Source organism: Macadamia integrifolia, chromosome 12 (genome assembly GCF_013358625.1).
Source record: "Macadamia integrifolia cultivar HAES 741 chromosome 12, SCU_Mint_v3, whole genome shotgun sequence".
NCBI classification, from domain to species: Eukaryota; Viridiplantae; Streptophyta; class Magnoliopsida; order Proteales; family Proteaceae; genus Macadamia; species Macadamia integrifolia.
Genome location: NC_056568.1, coordinates 13,234,074 through 13,250,736, shown reverse-complemented (window position 1 = coordinate 13,250,736; position 16,663 = coordinate 13,234,074). Strand labels below are relative to the sequence as shown.

Below are 16,663 nucleotides of genomic sequence, written 5' to 3'. Positions count from 1 at the left end.
ATAATTTTAAGATTTGGGAAAGGACTGGGGAAGTTGAAGATAAAGAGAGATAGGCCGTCAGAAACAAGGGAAGGAAGATTGTGGGGAAAGCAAGGGTGAGGAAATATGATGATTTCTACAACAATTTAAATACCAAGGAAGGGGAAAATGCTCTTTAAAAGAAAGCTAAAATTTGAGAAAGGAAGAGTAGAGATCTCGATCATGTTCGATGTATTAAGAATGGTGATGGTAGAGTGCTTGTGAAGGATGACAACATAAAGAGGAGATGGGATGAGTATTTTTGTGACTTACTTAATTGAGACAACCCTAGTAGGAGTGGTTCGAGTATCCTGCTCGACAATAGGTATCATAGTTATGTACACAAGATAGAAGTGACCGAGGTTAAGGAAGCCCTAAGAAAAATGAAAGTAGGGAAGACTTTTAAGTCCAGATGAGGTCCCAATTGTAGTGTGGAAGATTATGGGACCACATGGGGTTGGTTGGTTAACCAAGCTATTTAACAAGATTATGAGCACGAAAAATATGCCTGATGAGTGGAGGGGAAGTGATGTAGCAGCACTCCGATGGATCAACCCAAACCCGTTCTAGAACCAGGACCAAGACCCAAATCCAATTTGGGTTCCAAGTTACTGATTTGGGTTCAAGATTGTTAGAATATTCTAGGATTTTATTCTATTTGTAATCTTTTATTTTAGGCAGTTCTAGATAAGTAACAAATTCTAGGATTTTATTTTATTTGCAATCTTTTATTTTAAGTAGTTTCTAAATAGGTAACAAGTTTCCAATTTGAGTCCTTTGTTTCTATTTCTATTAGTCTAGATTTAGGAGATTTTATTTCTGTTTTAGTCTTTTGACTTTAACTAGGAAGCTTTAATTTTAGATTATTATAAATAAAGCATGTAACCCAAGTTATGGGATTAGTTGATTAATGAAGAATGAATTGATTTTGAGAAACCCTGCGTGGCTGTCTTCCTTCTCCCCCCCCCCACCCCCACCCCCCCCCCACCTTCTTCTTCTTTGAAATCTCTCCCTTCGCCCTCCCTCTCTATTTCACTCTCTTCTTTCTTCTTCCCCTTCCCATCGATCTGCTACTGCCATTCTCTCTCTTTTATTTTCTATTTCTACTAAACCAATACTGCTACTCTGTTTTCTGAGTAACATAAACAGCCTTGATATCGATCTCCTTTGATTTCTTGGAGGCCCCCCATTAAGAAGTGTTGTCCCTATATACAAAAATAAAGACGATATCCAAAGCTACAACAACTATAGAGGCAAAAAACTTATGAGTCTTACTTTGAAACTATGGTAGAAGGTAATAGAAGTTTGCATAAGAAGAGAAACCAATATCTCAAGGAACCAATCGGTTTTATGCCTAGGAGACCCACGACAGGAGCGATTTACCTTCTTAGGAGGCTTATGGAAAAAGCTAAAACTTACAAGAGGGATCTCCATATAGTCTTTATCGATCTAGAAAAGAACTACAATAGAGTCCCCAGAGATTTAATTTGGCATGTATTAGAGAAGAAAGGGGTGTCAAATAAATACCTGGATATAATTAAAGGCATGTATGGAGATATGGTGACTAGTGTGAGATCTGTGGGAGGCCAAGGTGATGAGTTCCCAATTACTATCGGGTTACATCAAGGGTCCGCAATGAACCCTTACCTATTTACACTTATATAGATGATTTAACTAGGAATATTCAAGGACAGATCTCGTGGTGTATGCTTTTTGCAGATGATATTGTTCTGGTCGGTGAAACAACGGCCGAGATTTATAATAATTGGAGCTATGGAGATATACTTTGCAACCGAGATGCCTTAAGATAAGTAGAACGAAGACGAAATATATGATGTGTAACTTTAGTTGATTGAAGATTGATAGAGAAGGAGTGAAAATTAAGGGGAGAGAGATCCCGCAAACTAACTATTTCAAATATCTGGGCTCTACCTTAAACAAGGTGAGATTGATGATGATGAAATGGAGAGGGAAATAAAGTAGGATGGATGCAGTGGAGAGGGGCGTTTGGAGTGTTATGTGATCGATGTATTCCCCTAAAGCTTAAGGGAAAATTCTACAGGACAGTCATAAGACCAGCTATGATGTATGGTGCGAAATGTTGGGCAGTCAAGAAGGGTAACATAGATAAGTTGAGTGTGGTAGAGATGAGGATGTTGAGATGAATGTGCGGTAAAAAACTCTTGAGATAAGAGAGGAATGACCAAGTTAGAGCTGATTTGGGAGTTGCCCCAATTTAGGATAAGCTCAGAGAATTTTAGTGACGATGGTTTGGACATGTCCAAAGGAGGCCTTTGGATACCCCAATTCGGAGGAGTGACCAGATTCAGAGGGATGGAGTTAAAAGGGCTAGGGGCAGGCCAAAAATGACTATTGATGAGTTAGTAAGAAGAGACATGCAAAAGATAGACCTTCAACCTAAGATGGCATCTTACAGAGCTGCCTAGAGGGCAAAGATCTGGGTTGCTGATTGTTCGTAAGTGGGATGTCCCAGAGTTAACACACTTGGATCCATGTAGCCGACCTCATTTAGTTGGGATAAGGCTGAGTTGTGTTGTTGATGGTTCAGAAATGTTCAACAAAGAACAATGACTACACCAATGAGTAGAGAATTGGTGCAATTTGACTGCATTAAATGGGCGAAAGGAAGCGAAAAAACTTTCTTAGAGAGTGAGAACAGACATGATTACATGTGATTTAAGAGAAGAGGTTGCCCAATTTAGAATGGAATGGCAAAAAGCCCTAAGTAATGATGACAAAACTTCCTACACTCCCCGTATCTTCTGCACAGTAGGCATTCCAAACCTGCTCATCCCTCCTTACACCATCCCACCCTCTTTGATAAATTTTATTATTTGTAAGAAAGACATTGCGTAGTATCTGTGGTATTACCACCCGGAGCACAATCTTGGATATGGTATTAATGACACCAGAGACCCTTTTTTTTGTTTTTTTTTTTGTGGGGGGTGGGGTTTGTTGGTTCGAAAACTGCGCGAAAGACAAAAGTCAATATCAGTCAAATTTTCGCCAAATTCGGTCCAAAATGCACTATTTCTTGGGTATTTTGCTAATTTCAGCCATTAGCCCCCAGAATGGCCAAGCAAAGCACATGGAAAAAGACTGTTTCGGCGATATTTCGGTGGTTTTGAAACCACTGAAACACCAAAATGAAACGAGTTCTTGAACCATGCTCGTAGGTATCCCATAGAGATCGTCATTGTGTCATTATTTTCTTATCCAAGTTACTAAAAGGAAAACAAAAAGGTATAGTGAAACTATAAGAATGATCTAGGTCTTGGACACGTCTAGTAGTAGTGGCACGATCCACAATGGATCTGTCCCACCGGGGTTGATTTCTTCTGACCACTTGTTCATCAGGCTAATCTATATCCTTACCCCAAAAGGATGTGATAGATTAGAAGGTCAGAACTGTCATTTCATGGGTTACAAACTTTGCATGTTTCCTCTGTACAACATGCAGCATGCAGGTGCGGTTAAACGAGTGTTCACATGGCCTTCAAAACAAGTAACATGATTCCCTATTATTAAACAAGGGAAATATTATGCCACAAGCCTCTGTGCTACTGGACATATTGCCTTCAAGCAAAGAGCAGGGGATGACGGTTAAAGGAGCAACTTAATACTTTCAAGGCATCATTCTCTTTCTACTCCTACCTTCTTCAACAATTCCTACCCCTCTTTTTTTCTGCAACTACAATGCAACCACAGGAGGTGACGGGATATGGTGCAATCTCTTTGAGATGGCTTGTGACCATGCAACCACAATGCCAGTGATCCCTCTTCCTCCCAGCAGCAAAACCCCCTAACCAACAGCGCTTCCCCAGCGCTTTCTCCTTCTATATATTCACCAGAGATTTCTTTCTTTCTATCCTGGGGATACATCCCCTCTCATGGTCCCAGTGATCTCTATAAACTCCAACAATATTTTCATGGTAGATTTTCACATTGGGATTCAATGGTTCCCAAATTTTAGGTTTATATTTCATTGTTTTTGGTTTAGGTTTCACGCTTTAAGCTTTTAGGTTTAAGAATTTAAGAGTTTGTGGTGTTTCCTGAGTATATTGTCAGGTAACCTTGTCAGAGGAGGAGATGATATTTTAAAATCTAACAGAACCTGGAGTAAAAAATGATTGTGACACTAATAAGTACCCAAATAGATATTTCATCCTGTAAGTTGTGGTGGGTTGGGAATCGTCGGTGTCCCAATCAATGTATGCACTAATGGACACACAGGTCCAGAAGTGCAGAATGATAAACAACAGATTATGTCAGAACTACCAGAAAGCGATATAAAAGCCAAGATATATCTTCAACTACTCCCCTCGGAAAAGCTTTTATTTGATGCGAGTCTTACCTCTTTTGTGAAGTTTGCTGGGGAAATTTTTTCCAAAGAAATAGTCCGTCGACGAGATTGGGCCTTCCTTAAATTAGAAATGCATTTTTCATAAGCTTCCATCAGTTTTCCCACCGTTGTCTAATATTACCAATGGTCCCACAACAGCCACAAAATAATTAGAGGAAGAAAAAAAAATCCCAACTAAGGAGAGACAGGATAAGTCTCAGTTTGTGAAAGACAATAATTAATTTTTCAATAAGTTGGAAGTGATCTTACATTTTCATATGTTGTTCCCACATTTTCAGCAACAGAAATGTCCCTTGCCTGCTGGTCATTGGTGCTATTCTAACAATCAGACAAAATCTAATGATAATGATGGTACCATACTTCAATATTTCAAGCATTTAATTTTGAATTTTCAAAAATTTATCATGCCCTAGAAACTATCAGCACTCACCGCAAAGTCGTTATTGTAAGGCGGGTAATTTTGAAATGACGAGCTCATGTCTGCAGAAAAAGTAGCAAGATTTAAGAGTACTCAATGGTTTCTCACTACCAAAACCATCCATCTAAGCATCTGTTGTTTGTAATAAATGAATGCATTGAAGCTTATATAAAAGCCTCTTCAACCAAAAGTGCAACTAAAAAATGGCCAAGATCATCATCATTGCTATCACCACCACAACCACAACCTTTACCCAACTAGGCAATTTCTTTAGCAAATATTAAGGATTATCATTAGAATTAAAACTTTGAGACTAGTGAAATGACCTGCATCTTAGCCACTTTTTTGGAGTCAATGTTTAGGCTCCATTTGTGCGAATAGAACTATAGAAGTTTATCCGTATTAAGACTGCATCAGTGTCGTACTGCATCCTAATAGACCTTATCAAGTCATGATAGGATCTGAAAAACAGACATATATATATATATATAGCCATTATAAATTAATCCCATAGTTCTAGAAAAGTGACATGATCCCTCCAGTTGTCACTAACAAAATAGACCAATTATTGGTTGTTGAATGTTTCCCCTACCTGCTTCTAGAGCGGGTAGATATTAAATGTTTTTGAACTTGCTGAGGACAAAAGAAAAAAAAAAAGGTTTTTGGAGTTGCAAAAACTAAATGGATATTGGAAAGAAGAAATACCTTAATCATAAGCTAGTGAGACACGTGATGGAAACGACAACCAGTTAAAAGCACAAAATATGATTACTCAAAAAAAAAAAAAAGGCAGGTTACTTCAGACATCTGCGGCACAGCAAAAACTCACAACAGACAAACTGAAGAACTTCAAAGGCACACGCAACAATTGCAAGAGTAAAATTGCTGTAAACCAAGGGCCCTTCAGTTAGTTATTTAAGAATTGCCTGTTTCTCATTGGATTTCAGTTTCCAAAAGCAAGATTAAGTTCTCCCATCTCCACTGCTTCCTTTTGACCTCAAAACCCTAAGTTTGGAAGCCATGGGTAGAACAACTTGCTGCCTTGGTGCTAGGGTTCTGAATGTTCTGAATGAGACCAAGAATGTGTTAGAGATATCAGTTATGCTAGTCTAAGGGCAGTATTGTAATTTACCTCATTATGTTTTATTTTCCTTTTCCTCCTTAGGCAGGTATGTGTAATACCTTGTAAATATATTGGTGTAGGTGAGGTTATCTCTCACAATACACTATTCCAACATCCATCAATTCTCTCTCTTCTCCCTCTTCTACTTCTCCATCTTCTTCCTCATCTCATATCTCATTGTTCCTCTCCATTCACATATTTCAATTTGGTATCAGAGCTCCTTATTATAAGGTTGGTTTGAAAGTCGAACTACTTGTCTTCTTCCTTCTTCTCTTCTCTTTGGAACCCTAGGTTACAAAGGCGTTCAAAGGAAAGGGTCTTTCATGTAAAAAGATTGAAGAAACCTTGAGGAAGGTATGCAAGGAGACCACGGAGACACCAATGGGAGTTTTTTTTTTAAGGAAGGGACACTTGTAGGTTGCAAGAACCGAAACCAGACCTAGGTAAAGCTACCGCCTGCCCTGGATTGTTTTTTCCATTCCTCTCTCATCTGGTCAGCTTTGGAGCTGAAACTAAGCCCATTTGGATCGCCCTAGGGTGTACTTTCAGCCCCATTGGTCTCGCTACAAGCCTCCTTGAGTTGGGCAGCCAAAACTCAAAGTTATCAGTCCAAATAGGGTACTGCCTACCCTGTTTTTTGGTGTTTTTACTCCTAAAAATTGTTTGTGATGCTTCCGATTGCCATTTGCTTGTGAGGTATGATGTTTAGGGGTATTAGCTCCTATGTTATGATCCTACACCTTGAAGGAGATAAATGTGGTGAATTCCTTTGAAGTGTATGCTTGGATTGGTGGCTGGATTTTTTTTCCGGTTCAAGGAAAGCGATTTTTTGGGTAGAGTTTGTACTTCCCACCTTGTTTGTGACCCTTTATCTGCAATATGTCTAACGGTAGTGGTCTTGGAGCCCTCTTTCGTGATGTTTCAGTCACTGCATCGAGTAGTGTCCCTCTTACTCCTATGTTTTTTGACAACCCCCATACTCAGATTTCTATTGTGAAGTTGGACACCACCAACTATTTGGATTGGGCCCATTCTGTGAAGCTTTCCTTGCAGAGTAGGGGAAAGCTAGGGTATATTATAGGTTCCATTAAGGCTCCTCAACCAGATGACCAGACATATCTAAAGTGGGAGACTGAAAACTCCACTGTTATGACATGGCTGATGTTCTCCATGAAACCTGAAATTGGAAGGTTTATGAGGAAAGAAACTGCCAAGGAAATTTCGGATAGTGTTACTAAGACTTTTGACAGTGTGGGTGATTCGGCCAAGGTTTATCAATTACTTTAGAAGGTTATTGGCATGAAGCAAGGAGATAAAACCATTTCTGAGTACTACAACACTGTCATTAGTCTCTGGGAGGAGTATGATCACCAATTGTCCAATCCTGAGGATGAAGCTAAGGTTTACCAGACAATTGAGAAGGAGAGGGTTCTTCTGTTGCTTGGTGGGTTGAATCCCGAGCATGAGCCATTCCAGATACAAATATTGGGTCGGTCTCCACTTCCATCCCTTGATGAAGTGTGTAGCTATTTGCAGAGTGAGGAGACTAGGCGGGTGGCCATGGCACATGCTCCTCTTGAGCGGTCCACTCTTACTACTAGCTCTCAGAAAGATTGGGGTGGTGGTGGCCGAGGCCAAGGCCCACCTCGTGGAAAGGATAGACATTGTGATCATTGTGGAAAGTCTGGGCACACCAAAGATCGATGTTGGGCTTTTCATGGTCGACCTTCTCGTAGCGGTTCTAGTGGTGCTCGTGGTGGCTGTAGTGGGGGAGCTAGAGCCCACAGTGTTGAGACTGAGCATACTACTACAGGGTCTGCTCCTAGCCCATAGCCAAAGCACAGTTCCCTTACTAGGGAGGATATTACAGCATTTCGCAGGGTCCTATCTCAACTGGGAGGCTCATCATCTTCTTCCCTTACAGTGCCAGAGTCCTCAACTTCTGCTTTGCAGGTTTCCTCATCTGTTCCTTCCACAACTCCATCTTGGGTTATTGATTTGGGTGCTACGGATCATATGACTGGTACATCTCATTATTATGATACATACTCTATTTGTTCCGGTAGAGATAAGGTCAGGGTTGCCGATGGCTCCCTTTCCTCCATTTCTGGTAAAGGTAGCATTTTTGTTACTTCTTCCATTTCTCTTGATTATGTTCTTCACATTCTTGACCATACCCGTAATCTCTTATCTGTGAGCCATCTGACAAAATCCTTAAACTGTTGTGTCACTTTTTTTCTCTCATTTTCTCTTTAAAGACTTGGTGACAAAGAGGATTATTGGCAATGGGTGTGAGGAGAAAGGACTCTACCTACTTGAACCTCAATCTCCTTTTTTGGCTACAGCTCAGTCCTATGTGTGTGGAAGTATTGATAACAGTTATGTGGATTCGGTGATGCTGTGGCACCAACGTTTGGGGCATCCATCTTTTGTTGTTATGAGGAAACAGTTACCTCATTTATTTACTTTTTTTCCTAGTTCCCATGTCTTTCATTGTAAACCGTGTATTTTTGCGAAATATTGTCGTTCCTCTTAGCCTTATCATGTTAATAGATCGATTGTTCCTTTTCATATTGTGCACTCTGATGTTTGGGGCCCTTCTACTGCTACTTTACTTGGCTTTCGGTACTTTGTTTCTTTTGTTGATTTTTCCCGTGGTACTTGGACTGTTCTAATGAAGCATAAGAGTGATGTGTATGATGCCTTTAAAAATTTGGAAAATTATCCAGTACCACCCCTAAATTTGAAAATAACTTGGCGTAACCCCTAAAAATGAAAATTATGTCTAGTAGACCCCTCACTTTTTCAAAATTATATCTAAAAACCCCATTCCGTTAGGTTTAAGGCGTTAAGTGATGATGTCATCAGGCATTTTTTCGCTAAATGGCCAATCTACCCTTATAGGTATGTTAAGTTACTACAATGCCCTTCGTCCCCAATTAGTAAAGCAGAGATTGGAATATGACAATCCCTAAATTGACAACCGCTTCAATTCTAGATTCATCGGTGATTTTCTCTTTTCTCAAGAATGAAAGTTTCCAATGGTCAAAATGAAAGTTACCGGTGGCCGCGAGATCACTCAGCAGCATCAATTGCTTTCGAGAAGAACTGCCTACGGTTCCCGTTGCCCGTTGCCCGTTGCCCATTGCTGGAAGTTGATTCGTTCCCCTCTTTTTGGCCAAATCTATAGAAAGGGATACTACTATTGGTTATACGAATGCCTTCCCAAATGATTCATTCATGGACGTTTCGTGAGCTCTTCAGAGCTTTTCTGGATCTTTGGTTATTGCTTCTCCTGCTATGTGGATCGGTCCTTAGCTTCTTTGCTTCCAAATTCTTAGGTTTCTTCGGTTGGCACTTGCCTGACTTCTTGCAGATGCTGCTTTTTGATTTCCCAACTCAGAAGATAACTTCTGTTCAAATGTCCATGAAGACCCACTTCCCATTCGATTCCATCAGGAAGAATAAACAAGGATGCCAATTGGGTGTTAGATTATTGGGAGATAATGGCCGTTGTGATGAACCTAAGGAGATCGAGGGCCTCTTGCAACTCCATCACCGAAGCCGGTAGAAGATCTCATAGCTTTGCTGTTAGAAACTCATCCTAAGAGGGAATCGGGTGGGTTTGGATTAATGGGTTCTGCTGAACTTGATAGCCGTGATGATGTCAAGGGGAAGGGAGTTGTGAATCAGAGACGAAGGTTTGGTTTACATCAATTGCTCGTTCTGCAGAGCTCTAGTCGTCACTCTCCCAAAAAAATTTTGCTGCTATTCAAGTTGTCAGAACTTTCCTGTAACCCGGCCTTCTGTTGCTAACTGTTTACTCTCCCAGCCAAGGTCGTGGCTGAGAGAGAGCATATAATGGTTTGGAAGAAAATGGGTCTTTTTGGAGTTTAAATATAAGGGTAAAAGGGACATTTCTCACTTTCAGTTAACGGTGTTACAAATTAGGGGTGCGGTAGATATTATTTTCATTTTTAGGGGTTACGCCAAGTTATTTTCAAATTTAGGGGTGGTACTGGATAATTTCCCTAAAAATTTTTATCATATGGTATATACACAATTTTTACTAACCATAGCATTATCCATCAGCTAGCTTGTGTTGACACACCCCAACAAAATGGGGTAGCTAAGAGAAAAACCGCCATCTGTTGGAGGTCAGTAGGAGTCTTCTCTTTGGCATGCATGTTCCTAAAACTCTTCTTACAATTGCTTTTTTGATCAACCGTATGCCAACACCACTCCTTGGCTCCAAAACTCCCTTGGACATCTTGTCCCCTCAGTCTTCTTCTTTCTCTCTTCTACCTAAAGTGTTTGGGTGTATCTGTTTTGTCCATGTTAATAAGTCTTCTCGGACTAAACTGGACCCCAAGGCACTTAAATGTATCTTTTTTGGCTGCTCCTCCACTACTAAGGGATACAAGTGCTATCATCCTTCTTCCAGACGAAGGCTTCTCTCTAAAGATGTCACGTTCCTTGAGTCTGCTCCTTTTTTTGCCTCTCCTCAGCATCTTTTTTAGGGGGAGCATAATGGAGGTGAAAAGGCTACTGATGAGATCCCTTTCTCTATCCCCATTGCCTGTCTCTCCTTTTATACTTGACATTGGGAAACATAAAGAGGTGGATATTATTGATGTTGGTGATCATTCAAGAGGTGATTCAGGTTCAAATAATGATAAGGAGACCATTGTGTACACAAGGAGGAACAAGAAGACCTGCCAAGAATCCTCTTTGAATCCAAGTCCTGAGATCCACCCTCCTCAATCAGATAATATCCTTCCTTCCACATCAGAGTTAGATCTTCCTATTGCTATTAGGAAGGGAAAGAGAGTTTGTACTAATCCTATAGCCCAGTTTGTTTCCTATGACTTTCTATCCCCTGCAGGTGTTGCATTTACCATTGCTTTCTCATCTGCTTCTATTCCTAAGAATGTTTCTGAAGCTGTCTGACCCAAAGTGGAAGCAAGCTATGACTGAGGAAATGAGGACCCTTGAAAAAAATTGTTCCTGGAAGTTGGTTGACCTTCCAAGGGGAAGAACTCCAGTTGGATGCAACTGGGTCTACACAATCAAGTACCAGTCAGATGGTATATTGAGAGGTACAAAGCAAGGTTGGTGGCAAAAGGATACAGTCAAGTGTATGGGATTGACTATCAGGAAACATTTGCTCCTGCGGCTAAGCATAACACCATAAGGGTCCTTTTATCTCTGACAGCAAATAAGGATTGGCCATTGTATCAATTAGATGTGAAGAATGCCTTCCTACATGGTGACTTAGAAGAGGAAGTGCATATGCAAACTCCTCCTGAATTCAAGTTCCCTTCAGCTGCAAGAAAGGTGTGTCCTCTCAAGAAGGCTTTGTACGGTCTTAAACAATCCCTGAAAACCTGGTTTGAAAGGTTCAGACAGGCCATCCTGAAGAATGGCTATTCCCAAAGTCAGGCTGACCACACTTGTTCACTAAGTGTGGTAATGGCACCATCACAGCTTTGATTGTCTATGTTGATGACATTGTGGTAACTGGAGATGACAAAACTGAGATAGTCAATCTGAAGAACTACTTAGCCCAACAGTTTGAGATTAAGGATCTAAGGTCCTTAAAGTATTTCTTGGGAATTGGAGTGTCTAGATCCAAGAAGGGCATAAATATATGCCAAAGGAAGTTTATTCTAGACCTCTTGAAAGAAGCAGGAATGTTGGGCTGTAAGACTGCCAGTTCTCCTATTGAGCAGAATCATAAACTGGGGGAAGATGCTGGCCTTTCTCTTATTGATGCGGGGAAATATCAAAATTTAGTTGGGAAGCTTATTTATTTGTCCTTGACTCGTCCAGACATTACTTATGCAGTGGGGGTGGTGAGTCAGTTTATGCATGCTCCCAAGAGTGGGCACTTGGATGCGGTTTACCACATCATCCGGTACTTGAAGTCCTCTCCAGGAAAATGACTACTTTTTGCCAAGCATAACCACATGAGGATAGAAGGCTTCATTGATGCAAATTAGGCTGGCTCAATTTCTAATAGGATATCTACATCAGGATATTGCACATTTATAGATGGAAACCTAGTTACATGGCGGAGTAAGAAGCAATTTGTGGTGGCTCGGTCTAGTGCCGAGGCAGAATTTAGAGCTATGGCTCATGGAGTGTGTGAGCTTCTCTGGTTGAAAAGGCTTGTCCAAGAATTGGGTACTGATACTGAGGCACATATGAGGTTTTATTATGACAACAAGGCTGCCATAAGTATAGCCCACAACCCTGTACAGCATGACAGGACAAAGCACATAGAGGTGGACAGACACTTCATTAAGGAGAAGATTGACACCGGTTACATATGCACACCTTTTGTGAGGACTGGAAATAAGCTGGTTGATATCTTCACAAAGGGTCTTATTCATCATCAGTTCAGTTCTCTGTTGTCCAAGCTGGGAATGCATTATATTTATTCTCCAACTTGAGGGGGAGTGTTAGAGATATCAGTTATGTTAGTCTAAGGGCAGTATTGTAATTTATCTAATTATGTTTTATTTTCCTTTTCCTCCTTAGGCAGGTATGTGTAATTTCCCTCCTTAGGGAGGTTTGTGTAATACCTTGTAAATATATTAGTAAATGATATATTGGTGTAGGTGAGGTTATCTCTCACAATACACTATTCCAACATCCATCGATTCTCTCTCTTCTCCCTCTTCTACTTCTCCATGTTCTTCCTCATCTCACATCTCATTGTTCCTCTCCATGCACATATTTCAACTGAATGGACTCAATGAGAACAAAATAATGAAAGGAACAGGAGTTCTGCAGCTGCTGCTTCTTTTTTTCCCACATTACTAGAAGATATGATCTAATGTGATTCAAGGATGATGGGTTAAAATAAGTTCAAGAGGTTCTCCAAATGAGAACAGGAAGACAATTTCATGGTTTTGCTCTTTGGTTGAGCTGGAGAACAGCTTGCTGGCTTGGTGTACGAAATGGAACCAGGGTTCTGAATGTGACGAATGAGACCAAAAACAATGAATAATACTGATACCTGTAGTGGATTTTGATACTCTTCATATTAGTGATATTATGATCTACTGTGATTCATAGACGATGGGTTAAAATAAGTTCGAACGGGGAACAGATTTAAAGCCATTGGGTGGAAAACTCAAGATATTGGGTTTTGCCTCTCTTCACAGTACTGAAAAATGAAAATATGACCTGAGCTTGAAAGATGATAAGTTAAAAACAAGTTTGAGCAGTTGTTCAAATGACATAGATTTAAGGCCATTGGGAAGGCAATTTCTTGAACTTGCTCTTTTGTTGAGCAAGCTCAATCAGACTATCCATGAAATGGTAAGCATTGATGAACTTCAGTCCTGCATAAGCATTACCAGAACATGACCTGAGCCAGAGATGACGATGACTCCCTCAAGTAGCAGTTACTGCTAGCTTCTCTAATCTGATTTGTTTGCTCTCTCACATATGCTTGGAATAAAATGGTTAAAGCAGTCACACTTTGCAAGTGGTGCATATGTCAAGAAATTGATGGCTTGCAAACTATACCCCTTTTATAGGCAGGTAGAGCTAGCATTCCTCTTCAGTTTTTTCTAGTACAACAGCCTGCATCTTTCCATTTGATTCTTCGAACTTAGTGCAGAAGAGAATGTTTGAGGGTGGTGGTGGTGGTGGTGATGATGATGAAGACAACATGAGAAATGACAATGACAACAGAACCAGCAGCATTACCTGATTTGTTCTTTTCTGCTTGCTCCATTCTAGAGCTCAATGCTTGCAATTGGGATATCACCTGAAGCCCGACCACATTTGCAAACATTGTGGCAGATTCCCTGTGATCCTCGGTAAGTCCAACATATAACATATTGTCCAACCTCCTCTGCCATATTTAAGAGATCTTACCATAATTCCCTTTCCAAAGCATAAAATTTCAGAAGAAACAACTCATGGCACAATATTATATTATTATAAATTGTTTTGAACTCCCATTTGACAATACCTTAGCAACTTCAAGCACGTATTCACCAAGAGCCTGATACTTCCTTACACAGTGTCGCACTTCATGTGATTCCGAAAAATAAGAATTGTTTGTGAGTCCTGCAACCTGTTGACAAAATTAATTTGGCCAATAACTAACATTAACAATTCAACCCACTTTTGGGTAGATATTAGAATGTCATTCAAATTCCCCCCTCCCATTTTTTATAGAAGAATCAAGCTTCTTTTTTTTTTTTTTTTTTTTTTTAACACAATTTCAAGAAATAAGTTCCAGAGGCTAGACACAGGCAACCAAATGGATATTAAATAAATTCTCAACCTGTTTTTGCAAACCACCGCATTTATGTACAATTAAGAGTCACACATCAAAGTCCAACTCTAAATAACTGCTTTGTGAACAAAGGTGAATGGGAAGAGTGATGCAACCTGGGGTTCCAAAACCCTAATTAGGCCGTGTAGAACCCAAAATAATAAAATTTCCAAACAAACAGAACAGGGGAAAATCTGTCATTCCAGAACTATTCTAGACTCTTTTGGAATGGTAAAACAAACTCTGGGCCAAGAGCTAATAAGCATTGAATAGGACTTGTCTGGAAAGAACTTGAACTGGAGGGAGCTATTTAAAACTCGAAAATGTAAAACCATAAGGTTATCAGAAGATGCACAATAGGTTTCCTGGTAAATATTTCTGGAATCGCAGAAACAATAAACCCAGTGTCAAAATTTTGGTGTTGAGTTCCTAACCCCTAGACCTCTTAGAAACAGCCAATAACAGACCCAATCAACAATCAGCGATTCAGTAAAATTTCAATCAAATTAGCCCAAGGCAGAACTGGTAGAACCAGTCATGGTTTGTGGTTTGGTTCTCACTGCAACCTTTTAAAACTTGGTAGGATGAGTTGCCTCTGGCCTAGGATTAACTTCCCAAAATTTTAGACTGAATAGTGCTATATCAAAGGAGATCTAAGAGTTTCTTCTCCGCCAAACACACATTAAAACAGAGCACGCTATGCATGAAGCTGAAACCAGTAACTAATATTGTCAGAAGAACATACCCGCTGAGTGAGGCATTGAACTAAGCTAACAAAGATTAGAAGAAGATAACAGCAACAAAGAATTTCTGGTTCACCATGAAACGTAGAAAGGCGTGCCCATTAAACCCAGTAAAGGTTTCCCATCAACTTTCATAACCAGAGAACCATTCTCGGTCCAAGAAAACCATAAGCATTCCATTCACTATCTCACAATTGATTACATCAGGGACATAAATAGACTTGACAAAATTGAAGAATATTGAAACTTTCCTAAAGCTATTAACCGCTTAACCAAGATGCACGATCTGACTCCTAGTTCCTAGCTAACAGTAACATAAGACCCCAATTCAAATAAATTATCCGAAATCCAAAGCCCAAGTGGCCCACCATACGGGTGCAAGTGCAACCCCAAATTCAAAAACAGATGTATAACCCTAAGCACATCAAGGAGAAGCTCAAGGATATTTAATAGAAAAGAGAAGGTTAATAGCAAGGATCAGAGATTTGGGAAGTGATATCCTATTGTTGGTTGAAGTTGCCTTATGTTCACATTTATCTGGTAGGCAGAAATCAAAATTAACTCAAATCATAACGTTACTGATAAGGAAAAGATCTCAAGAATTCAAAAGAGGGTTCAAACAACTCAACACTTTGGCACTTTGGCCACTGAACATGAGATCAAAACTCAAAATACATGGGGTTGCAATCTCCTCACTTATCTTAGGACCAATGTCAATAGTAGTCATAAAAATCGAAGTAGATAGGTATGAAAGAAGCTCAGAAACATGCCATTTGGTCATGAGTAGAGAAAATTACAGATGATCTAAGAGAAAGCTGTGAATCCACGTCAAGAATCCTTTATTTAATAAGTGAGAACGTATTTTAGATTAAGTTTAGAGATGAGGAAGAATGTATTTGGACAGGCAGTTATATTGAGTCTTTATTTCTGTTTTCAACTTCAATTAGAAGACGATGGACACTATCACCTAAAACTATCCAAGTTTTTTGTACACAAGTAGTGTGGAACTTTTGTTTAGTATTTACATGGCGGTGTAATACCCAAGACTATGCAATTCTGTTTTAAGTTAGATGAAGGTACGACTCCCACTAGATCAAATTGTGGTACAAGTGTACAACATGCCATCATAGTTGTCACGCCACTAGGTGACTCGAGGCATTGGAGGGGGCCTGGGTGCAAGGTGAAACCAACAAGGCAACCAAGGTGCCTGAACACCAAAGCCACCCTTGAGTCCTTGACAACTATGCGTACGGTAAGGCATTCAATTTGTGGGGTGTAATTCAGTAACTTGGTGACATTTCACCATACCTTGTCATGTTTATTATTTTTATGAGGTGTAAGGGGTTAAGTCATTGACGGTTTAGTGTTCCTTGTAATCAAGGTTCGAAATCTTGGGTTTGGACAGGTTTCGGCCCAGACACCTGGCTGAAACTAGGTTTTCTTTCTGGGCTATTGCTAGAAATTTGTGATGAAAATTGAGCCAAAACTTCCGAAATTTGCCGAAATTTCCAAAATTTGGGTTGAAACTTAATACTACATCTTGTCACGGGGACCATAGAAACCTCCGAGATTGAGGCCGAGATTTATTAGTTCTTAAAAATGGTTGTAATAGTATTCTGCTATGACTCCGAGTCATAATCTAATCTCATTATAATAGAAAGCAGTACCTGATGTAGAT

At 40.0% G+C, this 16,663-nt stretch overlaps 1 protein-coding gene across 6 annotated transcripts in view; it reads right to left on the bottom strand.

Annotated features, from left to right (window-relative positions):
* The window catches only part of LOC122057849 (protein-tyrosine sulfotransferase), a 52,363-nt gene that overhangs the window by 7,191 nt on the left and 28,509 nt on the right, over positions 1-16,663 (bottom strand). For 4 of the 6 annotated variants that reach the window (XM_042620174.1, XM_042620169.1, XM_042620171.1 and 1 more), the window contains exons 7-11: positions 13,934-14,038; positions 13,666-13,813; positions 4,833-4,882; positions 4,652-4,720; positions 4,394-4,513 (exon numbers count right to left, since the gene is read on the bottom strand). In XM_042620174.1, coding sequence (XP_042476108.1) covers positions 4,394-4,513; positions 4,652-4,720; positions 4,833-4,882; positions 13,666-13,813; positions 13,934-14,038 — 492 coding nt within the window. The remainder of the gene's footprint in view (positions 1-4,393; positions 4,514-4,651; positions 4,721-4,832; positions 4,883-13,665; positions 13,814-13,933; positions 14,039-16,663) is intronic. The other 2 variants (XM_042620172.1, XM_042620173.1) reach the window with 2 other exon arrangements.